The sequence below is a fragment of the Phyllostomus discolor genome, chromosome 2, assembly GCF_004126475.2.
Source record: "Phyllostomus discolor isolate MPI-MPIP mPhyDis1 chromosome 2, mPhyDis1.pri.v3, whole genome shotgun sequence".
NCBI classification, from domain to species: Eukaryota; Metazoa; Chordata; class Mammalia; order Chiroptera; family Phyllostomidae; genus Phyllostomus; species Phyllostomus discolor.
Window position 1 is genome coordinate 13,849,254 of NC_040904.2, and position 17,579 is coordinate 13,866,832.

Genomic DNA, 17,579 nt, shown 5'->3' on the forward strand with positions numbered 1-17,579 from the left:
TTAACTTTTAACTGTTAACCGTTAACTTTTTCTTGCCTGGGAAGCTCTATCTGTCCTTCCATTCTAAATAATAGCTTTGCTGGGTAGAGTAATCTTAGCTGTAGTTCCTTGCTTTTCACCACTTAGAGTATTCCATGCCAGTCCCTTCTGACCCTCAGAGTTTCTGTTGACAGATCAGCTGACAGTCCCTTGTAGACAACTAACTGCTTTTCTCTTGCAGCTTTTTAGATTCTCTCTGTCTTTACCTTTGCCTTTTTAATTGTGATGTGTCTTGGTGGGGTCCTCTTTGGTTTATCTTGTTTGAGACTCTCTGCACTTCCTTGGCTTCTATGTTTATTTTCTTCACCAGCTTGGGGAAGTCTTTTGTTATTATTTTTTCAAATAGGTTTCAATTTCTTGCTCTCTCTCTTCTTCCAGTACCCCTATGATGCGAATGTTAGTGCACTCGATGTTGTCCCAGAGCTCCCTTAAACTAGCGTCATTTTTTTGGATTCTTTTTTCTTTTTGCTGTTATGATAGGGCATTTTCTGGTTCCTTATCTTCCAAATCGCTGATTCAGTCTTCTGCTTCATCTAATTTATTTTTGATTCCTGCTAATGTATTCATTTTGGTTATTGTAGTCTTCATTTCTGACTGGCTCTTTCTGTTTTCTCTCACCATTTTATGTTTCTTATCTTTTCACTGAAGTTCTCACTGAGATTACTGGGCATTCTTATAACCAGTGTTTTTTTTTTTAAATTTTATTTATTTATTTTTAGAGAGGGAAGGGAGGGAGATAGAGAGAGAGAGAGAGAAACATCAATGTGTGGTTGTTGGGGGTTATGGCCTGCAACCCTGGCATGTACCCTGGCTGGGAATCGAACCTGGGACACTTTGGTTCCCAGCCCGAGCTCCATCCACTGAGCTACACCAGCCAGGGCTATAACCAGTGTTTTGAACCCTGCATCTGGTAGATTGCTTGTCTTCGTTTTGTTTACTTCTTTTTCTGGAGTTTTGTTCTGCACTTTCATTTGGCATTTGATTCTCTCCATCGCTTCATTTTGGCAGCCTCCATGTGTTTGTTTCTACGTATTAGGCAGAGCTGCAATGTCTCCCAGTCTTGATAGAGTGGCCTTAGGTAATAGGTCTCCTGTAGGGACCAGTGGTGCAATCTCCCTAGTCACCTGAGCTGGGTGCTCCAGGTATGTTCCTTGTGTGGAATTTATGTGCTCTCCTATTGTAGTTGAGGGATTGCTGTTGGCATGTCAATGGGAGGGACTGATTGGCTGTGAGGACTGACCGACCATGACTACAGTGGAGCAGCTGTTGTGCACAGGCTGATTGTATGCAGCAGATCTGCTTTGGCAGGGATCTGGTGTCTGCCAAGTCTGTCCATTCACTGCCTCGTTTGTGAAGGTGGTTGGGTGGTGGTCTGGCGTGGTTGGAAGCTGGCCACTGGGTGTGCTGGTTCAGGGCCACTTGGTGTGAGCCACAAGATGATCTGTAGATGACTGCCACTTTGCTGGGCTTGGAGATGCCTGGGAGAGGCTAAGCTGCATGCTGAGGCTGGCTGTCACTAGTGTTGGGCTTGGGGTTGCTTAGCAAGAGGCACAGGGCATGCCAAGACCAACATGTCTGGAGTTTATGAACCTTTGAGAGATTTTAGGAAAGTTTGCACCATGAGCCAAGACAGGCTATTTGTATGGAAAAGCCACTGGAAGCGGCTTGGTCAGGCCCGGAAGTCGGGTGGCCTGGTCTCAGACTCACCAGGGCAAGGTGAGCGGAGACTCAGATACACCTGCCAGCTCTGTGGTGGGGCGGGCTAAGCAAAGGAACAATGGCGCTGCCCACGCCTTTGTCTGGGAGAAAGCTGCCCCTCCAGCTTTTGCCCTGATGCCAGACTACTCAGTTTCCGTACGTCCTTCAGTGCTGCTGACCCAGCACTCACTGGAGCTCAGAGTGAATGAGTCCTAGGAAGTCCATGTGTGGGCTTTTACGAGGAATGCCTGGGACTCTAGAAGCTCTTTGTTGCACTGAGCCACAATCCCTGCTGGTTTTCACAGCCAGGAGTTATGGGGGCTTCTCTTCCCGGCACTGGAACCTTGGGCTCGATGCCTGGTGTGGGGCTGTGCCCCTTGCTCCTCAGCGGGGACCTCTGTAGATGAGACACCCCTCCTGATTTTTAACTGCCACATATGGGTGTGGGACCAGCCCGTCCTGCATCTCTGCCCCTCCTCCAGTCTGCAGTGGTTTCTGCATATCCTTACTTACAGGACTTCTCTTCAGCTAGACTTCAGGTGGTTTTCAGTGGTGGTGGTTCTTTACTTTAGTTGTAGTTTTGCTGTGGTCGTGGGAGGAGGCAAGTACAGCATTTACTCACTCCGCCATCTTGACCGGAAGCCCCGAACTATTTGTTTAAAATAACAATTTCAAGTGATTTAGTGTTTACAAAACTTTTAATGAAATACCAACTTCATCTCCTTATGTACCTCTTTGCAAATGTAAGACAAAGCAGAGTTTTATAATCTTTAAATAACTTGTGTAACAACTGTGGTACTGGTGTTTCTCAAAGGGGAATTCTTTTAAATTATAAAGGATTTTGAGTGCTTGAAATCCTATGAAAAGAAAGAAAAAACCAAGTTTAAATATACTGTATTAACTTATGTTTAAAGGAATATACAAGCCCTATGAGTATTAAGCTACATCCACTATAAGAATCTTATAGGTACAAACCAGCATATATTGAATTACATATATCTTATGGGGAACTAAATAATTAAATACTAGGAGACGTGGTCTTTTCAAATGTGCCTAAAGAGTAAAGAATTGGGAGTGGGAATTAAAGCAGGAGCACTTCCGTGTGTGCTAGGTGCATCCTAGAGCATCTAGTGGATGGGGGGCAGGGGTGTGGCTAAGCATCCTCCAGTGCACGGGACAGCCCTCCCGAAGCACAGAACTGTGTGGGATCATTAAGGCTTCATTACATGAGCATCATAAGAAAATGTCGACAGTGCCAAGGTTGAGAAACCCTGTTCCAGGGCAAAACTACAATTGGATGAGGGCAACTGAGAGGGAGACAAAGAAAAAGTAAAAGGCATTTGTTCTTCCAACTCAGCCCCAAGGTGTTGCTTACTGCTTGGTGAAATGAGAGTATTTTACTCCACACTCAAAGAATGTTTTCCACAAATGGTAGGAACAAATATGGAGTGTTACATATTGCTTGTTGGCCAATTAAAGAATGATATGCTTTTGGTATAGTGAACTACACAGTAAAATGACTTCTGTGACTGACAATTCTGGAGTGGACAATCTGAAACATTTTTGATTTAAAAAACTCTACAGAACAGTTTGTGGGTGTTCAACATTAGTGTCCATCAGAATGACTTAAACGTGTTTAAATCACTGCTGATTGTGCCCCAGGCCACGCTCTAATGAGAGAAAATCTAAGGCAGTACTAAGGAATTCAGAGAACCAGTGCTCCATTTCTTGAGAAAGGGTTCAGGCTTCTGAAAACATTGGAAACCTCCCTCCCCCTACTGTCTTTCTGAAAAATAATCTAGAAAGCCGAATTTCTATCCAAAGAGCTACAATATCTGATCGATGTGTTTTCTGCTTCGCTGTATGTACGAATGCAGAAGTACACTAGGCCCAAATATCTCAATGATGTTCCCTTAGCCATCTCAGTTAGAGAATTGCATCATTTCAAGGATTTCTGAGATGCTTCTTCCAGCAACAGCAGAGGATATTCTACATTCTTTAAATTTCTGAGTGCTCTAACTAACCAAAGGAGCGTCCTGGGACCACAGATCCGCGGACCACCTGACCAAGTGAGTTGCTTGGTCAAGCTGACAAAATCGAGATGCCTGGTTCTCAGCTTTGCCACTGGAATCCTGTGACAACCAGTGTCTCAAGTTCCTCGCCTGTACAATAGAGCCGATCATCTCAGCCCTAATGATACCAAGAGACTGACCAATACTGGGAAATGCCGCAAGAAAAAATGATGGTGTGGTAAAGCCTCCTTGCTGTGCAGGTGCCGGCAACTTTGTCATGCCTCCGCAGACAGGGAGGGAAGCTGACATGTATCCAGCTCCTTCTAAAGCCCAGTGGCAGACACTAGTACAAGGTATGTTAGAAGTGAAAATCCATCCCTTCCACATAGTGACTTCAGGTCCTTGCCCTATTCCCTAAACAAATCCATTCTATAAATATGCCTTAAAAATACTCACATTTTCACTCATTGTGGTGGCTTTGGCTGCAGAACTGCTCTTCCTGTTTGTGGAATAAAAGAAACAACATTTATTACCTGATCACTTGCAGTTCTAAAACACACACCCTGTCACTTAATGTTACCTTGGTACATTTTCTCAACAGGAAGATGAACCTTTATCACAGCCAGGTGCAATAAAAAGCCAGAAATCCCAACTGAATGTCTTACATTTACAGACAATATTCACGGAAAAAGCCATGCTATCAGTGTGTGGGGGAAGCCCTGTACCTAGTTGTGACCTAGGGCTAATATACTACGGGTTTTTGTGGAATGAGCAAAACAGAGACTTACTAACTTGTAATGTATCGATTTAGTAACATTTAGCATTTTGAAAGCTTGAGATTATAGTCTCAAATTTCACTTTTTTCCATGGAAAGAAATATTTATGTGGTGACTATGCTTTTTAGCTGAACTGTGTCCCCCTCACCCCCCTGATATCACATGTTAAGGACCCAACCCCCAGCACCTCGTCACATGATCATATTTGAAGACAGGGTCTTTAAAGAGGTATTAGATTAAGATGAGGGGACCAGGGTGGCCCTAACCCAATATGACTGGTGTCCTCACGAGAAGAGGAAATTCAGACGCACACAGACAGAAGATGTGCAGACACAGGGAGAAGGCCACCTGTCAGCCAAGAGCAAAGCCCAGGACAGGTACCTCCCTCCCTCCCAGCCCTCAAAATGGTTCCAGAATCCTATCACTTTGCAACATCTCCAACACCACTGCTTTGGACCCCGCCGCTGTTTTGTCTAGATTGCTGAATCATCTCTTAAGTGGTCTCCCTGCCTCCCCACCCTTGATCACCTTGTAGTTTATTCTCAATAGAGCAGCCACTGTGAGATTTTAGAATTAAGGCGATGCCATTCCTCTGCCCATCCAGAACCAAAGCCAAACTCCTCACAACTGTCTAGAAAGGGCTCCATATAATCTGGCCCCCGCTACTTTTGCATAGGCATCTCCTATTCTGTTGTCCTCACTCTGCTCCAGTGACACTGGTCCCCCTGATGTTCCTGATATTCCAGGCATCCCTGGCCTCGAGATCTTGCCATTTGTTCTCTCCACTCACCCTGAACACTCTTCCCTGGGATGTCTGCATGACTAACTCCCTCGGCTCCTTCAGGTCTTTTTCAAACGTCACCACCTCAGTGAGGCGTTCCCTAACCATGACCACGTACAAGGACAATCTCCACTCTTACCCCGTGATTCTCTCTTCTCTTGTCTGCTTTGCTTTTCTCCAGAATTCTTATTAAAATCCGACGCAATTGTTTCCTTTCTGCCTTTCTCTCCTAGAATGTAAGCTCCACAGAGCAGAGAGGCTTTTGACCTGTTTCGGTTACAGCTGGATCACTAGTCCGGGGGACCGTTGTTGGGCACAGAATCGGTGCTTAATTAAATGTGAACATGACTGTTGAGTCAAATTTTACTTGGAAGATTTCAGTTTAGCAAATTACAGCAAATACATTCTTTAAAGCAGTTCTACGGAAATGCCTACGAGGTCAAATTAATAAATGCATTTCTTCTGTAGATAATTAAACATCACAAGTAGGCAGGAGGCCTGAAGTGGGGTGTATTTCTTGATGAACTTGAGTCACAGTTACTTCCCATAGGATTGAAAACCTTCACAAATAACTCATCTTCCCACTTTTGACTTTAAACAGATGATTAACAGAAAATTAGTTGATATGGGAGAAAAGCATGCATTTTAAAAAAGTATACTTACTGGAAGGAGGTTTCTTCTACAAAAGAATAAGTATATATCATTAGTACAAGGGTTCATATGGCATGATACAGATTCATATACAAATGAGTTTAAGCTTAATTTCTTTTTCTCAGTCTTCTCACTTGCCAACATCTGTACCTTCTAACTCAAGGGTCGGTAAACTTTTTCTGTAAAGGGCCACATGGCAAAATTTTAGGCTTTGTGGGCCAAGAGGTGAAATTAAGGATATTTTGTAGGTAATTTTATAACAAGAGAAAATAAAGTTCCAAAATTTTTACCAATAAAATTTTAACTACAATAATAAAGTCTTGTGTTGGCTAAACAGAAAAACAGTTCTTTGCGGGACAGATAATATTTCTCTTAATTGGGGTTCAAAGTTAGTGCTCTTATTATCAAATAGATTGCAAATGTTCATCTGTGAAAACCATTCTTATCTCACGGGCCATAAAAGCACGGGTGGCAGGCCAGATTTGGTCCACAGGTTGTAGTTTGCCAACCCCTGTCCAGAATGCAAGTTCTAGAAAATGATTCCCTTAGATTTTCTGTTAGATGAAAATGGAAGTGACATTCTTAGCTAATGAACTACTAATACCCATATCACGTCTTTAATTCAGTGTTTTAAGAAAAAAATTGTTTACCAAATCTTTTAAAAATACATATATATATTCTTTGCAAGTAGAGATAAAGATGATAAGAATTTTGAGCAATCTGTCATCTGTATTTTCACTGGTGACCAGCAGAGGGACTCAGCCAACTCCATTCATAAAGTTACACTGGACTAGATTGTAGAACCATGCAAATAAATGAACAAGTATTATTCATTCACAGAATAATTCTTAATTATGAAGGATATCACTGAAACCATGTTCATGGAAACATTTCTTGCTAATATCTACTTATAGGCATTATTAGAAACTCTGTTTAAATTTGTTTTATTTTGGTATAAAATGTTTTTTTTTAACCTAAACTCCCAAATTAATGTTCACTGTGAAACAGCAAATCTAAAACTGATTTATGCTGTATTAACATGTATTATTCCATTCAAAATTCTACCTTATACACTAATCCCAATGGACTTCATGGAGTTCTACAGTTTTTGAGCTCTCAGATAATTTTAAAGACCAAGGAGAAAGGAACTGCATTAAGGGAATAAAAAAAGATGATTTTTCAATCTCACACTTTTACATCCTATTACCAAATGGGGAGTTAGAATTGCAAGAGGGCTAAACGTGAAGAACTATAAACTTAAACTTTGTTTATAGTTCTCCAACTCAACAGGTTTCTAGCTTTTACCGAACGATTCTTTTCAGATGTGCTAAATTTGACGTTCAACATTCCACTATTCTCAACTGATAAAACAGTTCACAGATTTATTTCAAAGCAATTTCTCATCATATAAGTAGAAATCCATTTACCACTTCAGGTACACAATTCCTAACTTAAAAGGATCTTCAACACATGTAAATGTACTATAAACATCCTTCTACGCTGACTGTCTCTTGGTACCCCGGGTATCACTGGGCTCTGCCGTTCCGTGGTGTCTCCTGGAATACTGGACCAAGGCAGCTCTGCCTGTCCTCCCTCCATCTGCCAAGGTGCTTCATGACTCACCTGCCTGTCATCTTGGGTATTTCTACTACAGAAAAAGCAATGAAACAACATTCTCCCAAGTTTGCTAGAGCTTCTTAAGAGAAACTGTGTCTCATTAAAAACAACAACAAAAACAACACATAGCCCTGGCTGGCGTAGCTCAGTGGATTGAGCGCAGGCTGCAAACCAAAGTGTCACAGGTTCGATTCCCAGCCAGGGCACATGCCTGGGTTGCAGGCCACGGCCCCCAGAAACCGCACATGGATGTTTCTCTCTCTCTATCTCCCTCCTTCCCTCTCTAAAAATAAATAAATAAAATCTTTAAAAAAAACCCCAAAGACAAAAAACCTCCATATTCACAGGAATTTGTCTAGCAGAAGGTGAGATTCACTTACTTGAAAAGTAGCCTTTCCTCTGAGCGTAGCACACGCCAAGGCCACAAACAGAAATCACCAAGGCCACAATTACTACAGCTGCTATGATGCCACTTATGTTGAGATCATCTGGAATGCAAAATAAGCCACGCATGAATTGATGTCAAAGAGACGGGCAGATGGAGACATTCAACTGGAAAAGCTCGAAAAAACTCCTGTTTGCAGCTATACCATAAGTGTGGGTAATTGCATGCTTCCAAAGTCTGTTCAGCCAACACACTTCTAGGACGTGATTCAAAATTGAATGAAAATATAAAAACTATGTTTGGCAAGACTTTTCAATTTTAAAAAGTTCTATGGTCCAGAAATAACATGTGTGGTATTCTCTTGCATTCATTTGGACATGCAATCATTTATAAGATTAAATACCAGATTGGAAGCAATTTTTGAAGTTCAGGGAGCTCAAGTATTCTACTACCACCCTCCCCCAACCCCAACTTTTACTTAAAATTCTTCTACGTCATCATCTGTGTCAATTTCACCAATTATGGAAAATTTACCCAGCCCTGAAGACAGCCCATGACGCTGTTTTCTATAAAATTTAATGTCAGAAACACACTTGGATTTATATGGGCTTGAGTGGACATGTGTATGTATGTATACGCCATTACATATAGGCCATTAAACTGTCATTCCAGTCAATTTAAAATGAATTCAATTCCCTCAAAACTTCTTCCTGTTGCTATTAAATAATCTCTCCTCTAACCTAATACAACTGGATTTTTTGGACCCAAGTTTGAAATCATTACCAGATTACCAACTTGTGAGGTTTGTTTTTATTTTTTCCGGATACTGATTCTCTTGCCCAAGAATTAGATTATTAACACCCCAAAGTTAATATTTTTCCAGTTTTGAACTGCATCAAAAGTACTCTCAAGTTTCTAATAAAATGATGAACATGAGAGAAAGAACTATGCAACAAATTATTAGATATATGTTATATGCTTCAATAACACGATTTACTACCACACTCTGGGTACGGCCTCCAGCTATGTGTGAATCCATGCAGCATTTAATTTGGACCATATTTCTCCATCTTGTCCATGAGGATGTCATGCGCCACCCTCTCCTGTCATTTAGATACTTCCTATGTTCTGATTAGCATGTGAGTTATCTGTGATTTGTAAAGGAGCGATTCCTCAAAGGAGTCTCATGCAAAAGCAAGTATTAATTAGGATATTACCACATTGTTTGGTAATATTAGAAAATATTAGGGATGACTTTTCTGAATAGTAATTTTAGATATTTTAAAGCGGTGCTTATTTTGGGAAAGATTTTTAAAAATATATTATATAAGTGAGCCTGCTTTTCATAAAAGCATCCTGTTTCCAAGTTTTTTCCTCATCCCAAGTGTTATTAATTTTCCCAGATACTACTGAAATATCAACGGACTTTTTTAAGGAAACATGACAAATCTTCTGAAAGATTGAGTAATTTGACCAGAGTAGAAAACATTAATTATTGCTTGGTATAAACTCAATTCATATTTACTTGAGTATTGGAAGGTCACTGAACTGTAGCTATTGATTTACTTGGAAAAATAACAGAAAAGAGGGAAAATTCACTAATATAATGTAAAGCAAATTAAATTAATAACTAAATGATACTCCTGAGAACCAAACTGTGTCTACTATATCCTTTGTAGTGGCCAGTGAGTTTGGAAGGATTCAACCTAGGGGCTATTATATGACCAAAAAAAAAAGTCCTATAGTTTGCCAATGATCTTGACATCTATGAAGGATTCAAGCAAAAGGCAAATCCTGACAAAAAAACAAAAAACTGTCTTATCCTATCAGTGCTAAGTCAGGGTATAAATTTTATTTTCTTTTCTTTAATGAAACAGAAGCAATAAGGCTCATATGTTAGAGATAAGTTGTTTTCAGCCAATTTCCCATTTACTGTGAGATACTGAGCAAGTCATATAACCATCTTATACTTCACTAAAGAGAAAACATAAACCACATATGAAAACATTTTGTGTTCTTTGTTAGAAAAACAAGCCACTGTAAAAGTAAGGCACCCTCACTCTAAATAACAGGAAAGGAACCCAACTGCCAGAATGCTGTGTGGTGTGATCTTCCAGAGATCATCAGCAAATTCACGATTCACTTTCTTTCTCTACTTCAAAAAGAACTTAAGAACAGTTAACGGATTCTGCTTTTGGTTACAAGTTATTAATGATAATTCAAAAAGAAAACTGAACATGCAATTTCATGCGTTCGTGTGCATTTCAAATTATATTAATTAATCAAATTATTTGATTATAATTTAATCAAATTATATTAATTCCAAACGAACGGCGTAAAATACTTAGGAGCAATGGGTGAGCATTAAACGAACTACTTCTAACCTTTAAACTAACTTACATCAGAAAGAGTAGATATGTGGAAATCACGATCAAATTAGAGTGGTATGACTAGCAAAACACAAACTATTCAATTTTAACTTACTGCATGCTAGGAAACTGAACTAGAATGTCAAAACCATAACATCACAGAATTACTTCATAAGATGCAGCTAAATTAGGCATTAACATTAAACATGGCCACTTAAAGAAAACATAAATAGTAATCCTATACGTGGTACAAGGTGACAGTACAAACCGTGAGGACAGCGTGTGACTGAAGTTAGGGCAACACTGGTCTGTGCTCATTTTTATAACGTGTTCTAATGGTTTTTCGTGATGATAATTCCAAAGCAGCACTGAGAGAGCGTTTCCAGTAATTTAAGCAAATGCTTATGTTGGACCATCAACGTCAACACCTGGATGAATGTGGTGGTAATATATATCCCCGAATCTAAAAACCACCTGAAATTCAAACTTACTACTGAATATGTCATACTTTAGGATATCCTGAAGTCTAATAAGAGTATTATTTTCTTCAGAAACTAATGCTGAGTGTAACTGCACGTAGACAATACACATTACTGCACACATACCTGCATACCTGTAAGCACAGTGGAAAAGTGAATTTCTGACTCCACCAAACCCCGAACCAAAGGGGAACCCTTAGTCTTGCGCTTCAGGGTACAGCCCTCCCAAGTGACCTTTCACCTCTTGGGTACCACCTCAGCTCTCCCTTCTCTGTTACACAGCCATTTTCAAAACACATGGCTTTCACCAAAGGAAGAATTAAACCAAGTTATTAAAAAATAAAATGAAAAAATAATATGATCGTTCTGAAACATAATCTGAAAAGATTCTCAAGCACTTATTTTATTGGGTTCTAAGCAACTTATTTTGCATACTGTGATATATGGCAGTTCACTTTACAGTGACTTAGATCCGTAGTTTATATTCAACATGCCTTTTTGAGAAGCTACTTTGCAATAATTGTTAAGCATAGTATTTCAGAAGACCAACAAAATTATCAACAACCTGATAACAAGTTCAAGTGTCACTTACAGAGTGCTCATAATATGCTGGTGCTACTCTAACACTTTCAACTATTATTTCCTCTTCATAACAGCTCTGTGAGGATGATATATTACTACTTCCATTTTGGGGAGACTGAGGCACAGAGGTTAAATAATTTGCCCAAAAGTATGCAGCTAGTACATGGCAGAGCTGGAATTTGAACCCCCATACAGAGTCCTTGAACTTGAGTAATTTACAGGGCTCAGCTTTTATCTGAAAAAGGATTGCTCTGATGAGAATAGTGTCAAAACAATTATTTGAAAGATTCAAAAATTTGTAAAGTGCCCTGGCTGGTGTGGCTCAGTGGATGGAGCATGGGCCTGTGAACCAAAGGGTCACCAGTTCAGCCGGGGCACATGCATGGGTTGCAGGCCAGGTCCCCATTAGGGGGCGCAAGAGGCAACCACACATTGATGTTCCCCTCTTCCTCCAGTCCTCTCTAAAAGTAAATAAATAAAATCTTTTAAAAAATTAAAAATTAAAAAAAAATGTGTAAAGTGTAATGCTAAAAATTCTTGGCTTGTTTGGGACATGGATAAAAAACGTCTTTGCTGCTTGCAACACATTGTATCTAGCTAGTTTTAAACATTCCCTCCCATTTATGCTCCCATCACTCCGCCCTTTCCCACCCCAGCTTCCGCCCGACAACTTGCACTTAACTGCAAGCCCTTTGTTCCTCCCAACAGTTCGCCTTACCTACTTGCATTCGCTTCCCAGGGCACCTGCGAGATCCGACGGAATTACGGGCTTCGCAGGAATATTCGCCGCTGTCCAGTTTTGAAACAGTATTGAATTGCTGGGATTTTGTGGAAGAAAAAAATGGATGTATTTTTTTTAGCAATACAACTGTAAGAAGACTCCTAAAATAACCATGTCCTGTGAATTTTTGTGTTAAGTTGGTCTTCCTTTTTCAATGACTTAAGCCTTCGTATTTTTTTTGCTATGAATTCAAAAATCTTCCATACCTTCAAAGAGTAAATAGCTAGGTCTCCTGTTTGATAGAGAAAGACTTATGGAGAAGTATCTTTTTTTTTGCGTGTGACACTGTGAAAAATAGTTCAGTTACAAAAGCAGTGGGCATTTTTTAAAGTTATAGCACCTTGTAGTATTTAGTATTCTAGGTATTTCTAATTCTCCAAGGAAATACCATTTGTAAGTGAAGGACTTCTTGGCCTCAAAGGGCTGATACACTTTCCAAAGTCACAAGTGACGTTAGTGCAGCAGCAAATATTAACACTTCCTCTAAAGCCCTAGTTATCACCAGCAATAACGTGGAGCCTAGGAAAATCATAGTTGATGTGGTTCACAGGATTATGAATTCTGTCGGTTGTAGGATTTTTGAAAATCCTGAAGACATAAAGTCCAGCCCTTGCTCCTTCCACTCCCTGCTAAAGATAAGACTTCGATATAATAGGTTTTGTATTTGATATTAGTTTTATTTCCCTGGGGGATTTCATGAAGGAAGGAAGGAAGGAAGGAGACAGGGAGGGCGGGAGGTGGAAATATAGGAAAGGACAGAAAAGAAGATGGAAAGGAAGGCAGGAAGGCAGTCCAACAGATTAAAAGGAAGATAGGAAGGAAGGAGAGAATGTAGGAAGCAGGAAGAGAGGGAGGAAGGGAGGAAAGAAGGGAGGGAGAGAAGGAAAGAAGGAGGGAGGAAGGAAGGAAAGGAAGAAGGGAGGAAGGAAGGAAGGGGAGAAGGGAGTAAGGGAGGAAAGAAGGAAGGAAGAGAGGAGAGAGGAGGGAGGGAGGGAAGGAGAGAAGGGAGGAGGAAGGGAGGAAGGAAGGAAAGAAGGAAGGAAGGAGGGAGGGAGAGGAGGAGGGGAGGGAGGGAGGAGAGAAGGAGGGGATGAATGCAGTGGGTCTTGCACTTGGTAGAGGACTCTGCCAGGACCAGTGCAGAGGGTCACAGGGGCTGATCTTTCTTCCAGTGTGCTCGCTCGTGCCACACCCTCACAACCACAGCGGTCCCTGCTGATGGCACCCACAAGAGCCACAACCTCTAAGGGCCACCCTCATTGACTTTGATCTTCATGCAACAGTATGTTCCTAAAAATAGCCGAGGTTTTTCTTTACGTGCTCCTTTCCTCTCTCACTTTTCCTTACCCACTACCCACCTACTTCTTCTTTCTGTATACTTCAGCATACTGAGATGAAAGCTTTCCCTAGTTAATTTTAACTCTATGGAACCCTCTCTGACCCCACCCCGCAAGCCAGAATACTTTTAAAATATTCACCATGGGCTCAAGGTTAAGGTTATGCATCAACAATCAGTGACATAAAAACAAGGATCTCCCAGCACATTATAATTGGTAATCAAAAGGAAGTCACCATCCTCCCCCGACTGGTGCCTTGGTGGCTCATTTCTCAGAAATCAACCCAGTTTTACCCTTGACACCACAAGACACTTCAAGCCGTCAGGCTAACTGAGGAAAGTGAATCTATGTCATCTCAGACTTGCTTTGGGGCTTTTATCACCTGCTCTGAGAAAAAATAAATTTGAAAAGTAAATATAGCAAAGTGTGACGGCAGGTTTTCTGCCCACTTTCTCAGTGTGGAGTCACTGGGACCTGCTGACCCAGCCTGCTGACGCCCAGAGGGTGGGGTGGGGCCTTCCTCAGGGAGTAGCTTCATCACTGGTGTGCTTTGTTTTCTAGTCACTTTATCACTATCCTGTTATTTCCCAGAAGATCTAGATTTTAAATGTCATCATGCACTTGTTGATTGAAAGCATATAAGGGAACATACTCTCCTTGTAAAATTCATCAAAATTATTATTGCCATGCCTTTAACATTTTTTTGTTAATAGTTGTGATAGTGATTCTGCATTATTGAAAATCAGACATTTTTTCATTTATGTTATAGTTCTTTGAATAAAAAAAAGTTTCAAGCTTAATGATCTTTATTTTTACTTCCATCTCTCCCCTGAAAAGTAGACAAAGAAAAAGAAAAATACTTTTATTTTTAGATGTCATTAACTTTAAAGAGCTTATTTGTAGGTTTCCATCAGCATTCCTAGAAAGGCTTTTCAATCAATCAGAATATCTGGGCAAAATCTAAAGTCATAGATTCGTAAGTCCCTGAGTCCGTTGTTGCTGATCTAGTTATGGAAGAATTTAAGGGCAGAGACATCCCTATCATAGGTGGGCAGTAGTCACTACCCCTAAACGGCTGGTACTGGGGCAAGGGCACGCCCTGCCCCTGCGCGGAGTGTCTGTGCATGTCCCTGACGTTGTAAATATGCGGCTGCACTCGCTGCCCTTCCAGGCCAGGAAGGCAGCTGCGCCGGTGAGCTACCTGCTCCGCGGTCATGAATCAGACCCGCTCTCCTTCAGTCACGGTGCAGACTGCGCTTCGTGTGTGCAGCTCCCCAGTCCCCCGTGTGATCCTCCCGCCGCCTGCAGCAGCCCTTCCCCCCACTTCTCTGCACATGCACCCCCACGTTCCTGCTGCCCTCGCCTCTCTCCACTTAACAAGCAGTGGTATCAACCTTCTATTCTGTATCATTTCAGCTCCAATAATTCTTTTCCTCCAAATCCAGAACAGTTACGAGGCCAAGGCTTGCCATGCTCTCACCAGAGTTCCAGATTTTGTATTCACTGTGTACGAGCTGTTGGTGCTTTGGGCGTCAAGCTCTGGACTCCCTAACAAACGGATGCCATCCTTAAACCACGTGTACTCAGGGGCCGGATTCGCCTCTCTGTCTTGACATCGCAGCTCCACCACGGTTCCGCTCAGAGCAGAGTTGGGAATTTCACAGGACGGAACTCCTGGCGCCACTGAGGGACAGAAGTCAGACGGTACTGGTTATCTCTAAGCTAAACAAGGGTTGTAACAGCCAGGTGGAGGTGTATCAGGTGCCTATGACAGGGACCAGCTACTTGTTCAAAAGGCCTATTGCCTTTCTTCACGGGCACGCAGCTAGACCACGTTTGCCAGCTCCCTTGCTGCCAGACGGGGTCACAGGCACGAGTTCTGTGCCATTTCCAGGCCCGATCCACACAAGCCTCCTGTGTGATTCTCCATTCACTCACTCCCCCACCCCCTCCCGCTACCAGGCAGGTGTCAATACCCGTGGTGATCTCAGAAAGCCATGTATTGAAGATATCAGACAGAGGATATCATGTATTTCGTTGGGTCTCTAATAATTTCATGAAGTGGAATAATATAGCTCCACTCCTACAATCCCTGCCCCAACCGTTAATACTTGACCTACATGAGAAACTTCTAATATGTAAAGTCACTCACTGAGAGTGCTTTTCTCTGATAACAGCAAGCATTTTATTAGCTAATATAACAACTGTTCTTCTTTACATGAATAATCTCTACTTTTCTCCTTGCCAGTGGTTTAATGTTTTATTACCAAGTACATTCAAAAGAAGTCAAACCTGAGTATATTTTTCAGGCCCAGTACTCAAACGAACATCCTATTGTGCCTAGAACTGGCCAAACTCGAGAACACCTGAGTTAGATGGTTCCAGGGATTATTCTGGTCCCAGGGATTTATAAAGTAAACCAGACTTTACTAGGTAACTTAAATCCAGGAACACCCAGAATTCTAAGTGGTAGGCAGACTTTTAACAGGGTCCTTCAAGTTCCCTAGCCCAGGTATATATACACTTTCTCTCATTTATTCCATCTGTCACTGGTCTAGGTACCACTCTGAAGGGATTCTGGAGATGCGGTTAAGGTCCCAAATCTACTGTCTTTACGATTGGAGCTGACCTAATCCATGACTCCTTTAAAAGTGGTTTTCTCTGACTGGTCACAAAAGGGAAAATGAAAGATTCAAAGCACAAGAGCGGTTAGACATTCTTTTTTTGAACTGAAGATGCAGCCTGGTGAACCCCTAGGCAGAAAACCACGGCCTTGTCATGCTGGACTTCTGATCTCCAGAACTGTGGGCTCAGAAATGCTGCTAAGGTTTTTATGCTGCTAAGGTTGTGATCGCTTGTTATGTAGCAATAGGAAGCGAATACACCAGCTGATTCTCCTGCAAGGCTTTCTGAATTTCTTCTATACGAGCACATCACTAGTGTTTTAGAAAGAGCCTGGACTGTGTAGAAAAGCCGAGATGTCATTCCCCTTGCTTGGTAGTTTACATTAACATCTGTGAAGGGGCACAGCTCATGTTCCTTTACCCATAGTAATTGAGACAAGTTGCCGCACTGCCCCCAGGGCTGGGTGATGGGGATCAGGGTGGGAACAGCAATCACACAGTTATGAGCACATCACCTAACACTTCCAGAGTGACGGTATCCTCTTCCAGCCTTGGGCCTTGCTCAGAGGGGGTACTAACTTCACAGCGGTATTTCCCAGCATCATTTCTTGTGACATTTTTGATCCTGATGTTGAAATCCAGCATCTGAGCTCGATCTTTAAAATCACCTGTTAGGAAAAGAAGAAAACAATGCTGATAACGCAAGTAACTTTCTATGTGCTACCTTCCTCAAATCACTTTATTCAGTCACCAGAGCATTTATTTTCCCAGTGATAAACACAATTTAAAAATTTAAAAACTGTATGTGGGTGCTGCTATTTCAAAGTTCTTTTTTAGAATGACATAGTATTGACAAAAGAACACTTAGTCCCATATTCCCATATGTTAAAGAATTCAACCCTCCTTTCTGCCTCATACCCTCGCCAGGATGCTTACAGAAAAGATTCCTGTCTTCGAAAGACACTGGGTAGCCTTGTTGAATTAGCTGGAACGGTAACTTTCTGTGCTGAGTAGAGGCCCATATGATACTCCACAAAAGAAAAGGTAAGGGCATCTTTAAAACATTCCTTTGGTTAGTTTTTAATAGTAATGTTTATAGAATTAAAATAGCATTTCGTATAATGTTCAAGTGCCAGAACTGGCAACCGTAGAAAGTTCCAGTAAGGACAGCTATGCTACTGGCCCCTTGAAGTCTGCAGCCTTATATTGACAGACAAGGACCAGAGGGATATATTAAATTTACTGTAAATTTTAAACATTTCTTCGCTTATATAATTCTTGAAAATTAAAAAACATACAGTATTTTAAAATAACATGTTTAAGCCCTGGCTGGCGTAGCTCAGTGGATTGAGCGCGGGCTGGGAACCAAAGTGTCCCAGGTTCGATTCCCAGCCAGGGTACATTCCTGGGTTGCAGGCCGTAACCCCCAGCAACCGCACATTGATGTC

The 17,579-nt window shown here is 41.5% G+C and overlaps 1 protein-coding gene across 1 annotated transcript in view; it reads right to left on the bottom strand.

The window, feature by feature from the left end:
* Positions 1–1,037: 1,037 nt before the first annotated feature.
* JAM2 (junctional adhesion molecule 2) overlaps positions 1,038–17,579 on the bottom strand; it is a 54,746-nt gene continuing 38,204 nt past the window's right edge. The window contains exons 4-10 of the mRNA XM_028504661.2: positions 16,647–16,799; positions 14,988–15,190; positions 12,108–12,207; positions 7,955–8,062; positions 5,970–5,985; positions 4,206–4,248; positions 1,038–2,594 (exon numbers count right to left, since the gene is read on the bottom strand). Coding sequence (XP_028360462.1) covers positions 2,562–2,594; positions 4,206–4,248; positions 5,970–5,985; positions 7,955–8,062; positions 12,108–12,207; positions 14,988–15,190; positions 16,647–16,799 — 656 coding nt within the window. The 3' untranslated portion in view covers positions 1,038–2,561. The remainder of the gene's footprint in view (positions 2,595–4,205; positions 4,249–5,969; positions 5,986–7,954; positions 8,063–12,107; positions 12,208–14,987; positions 15,191–16,646; positions 16,800–17,579) is intronic.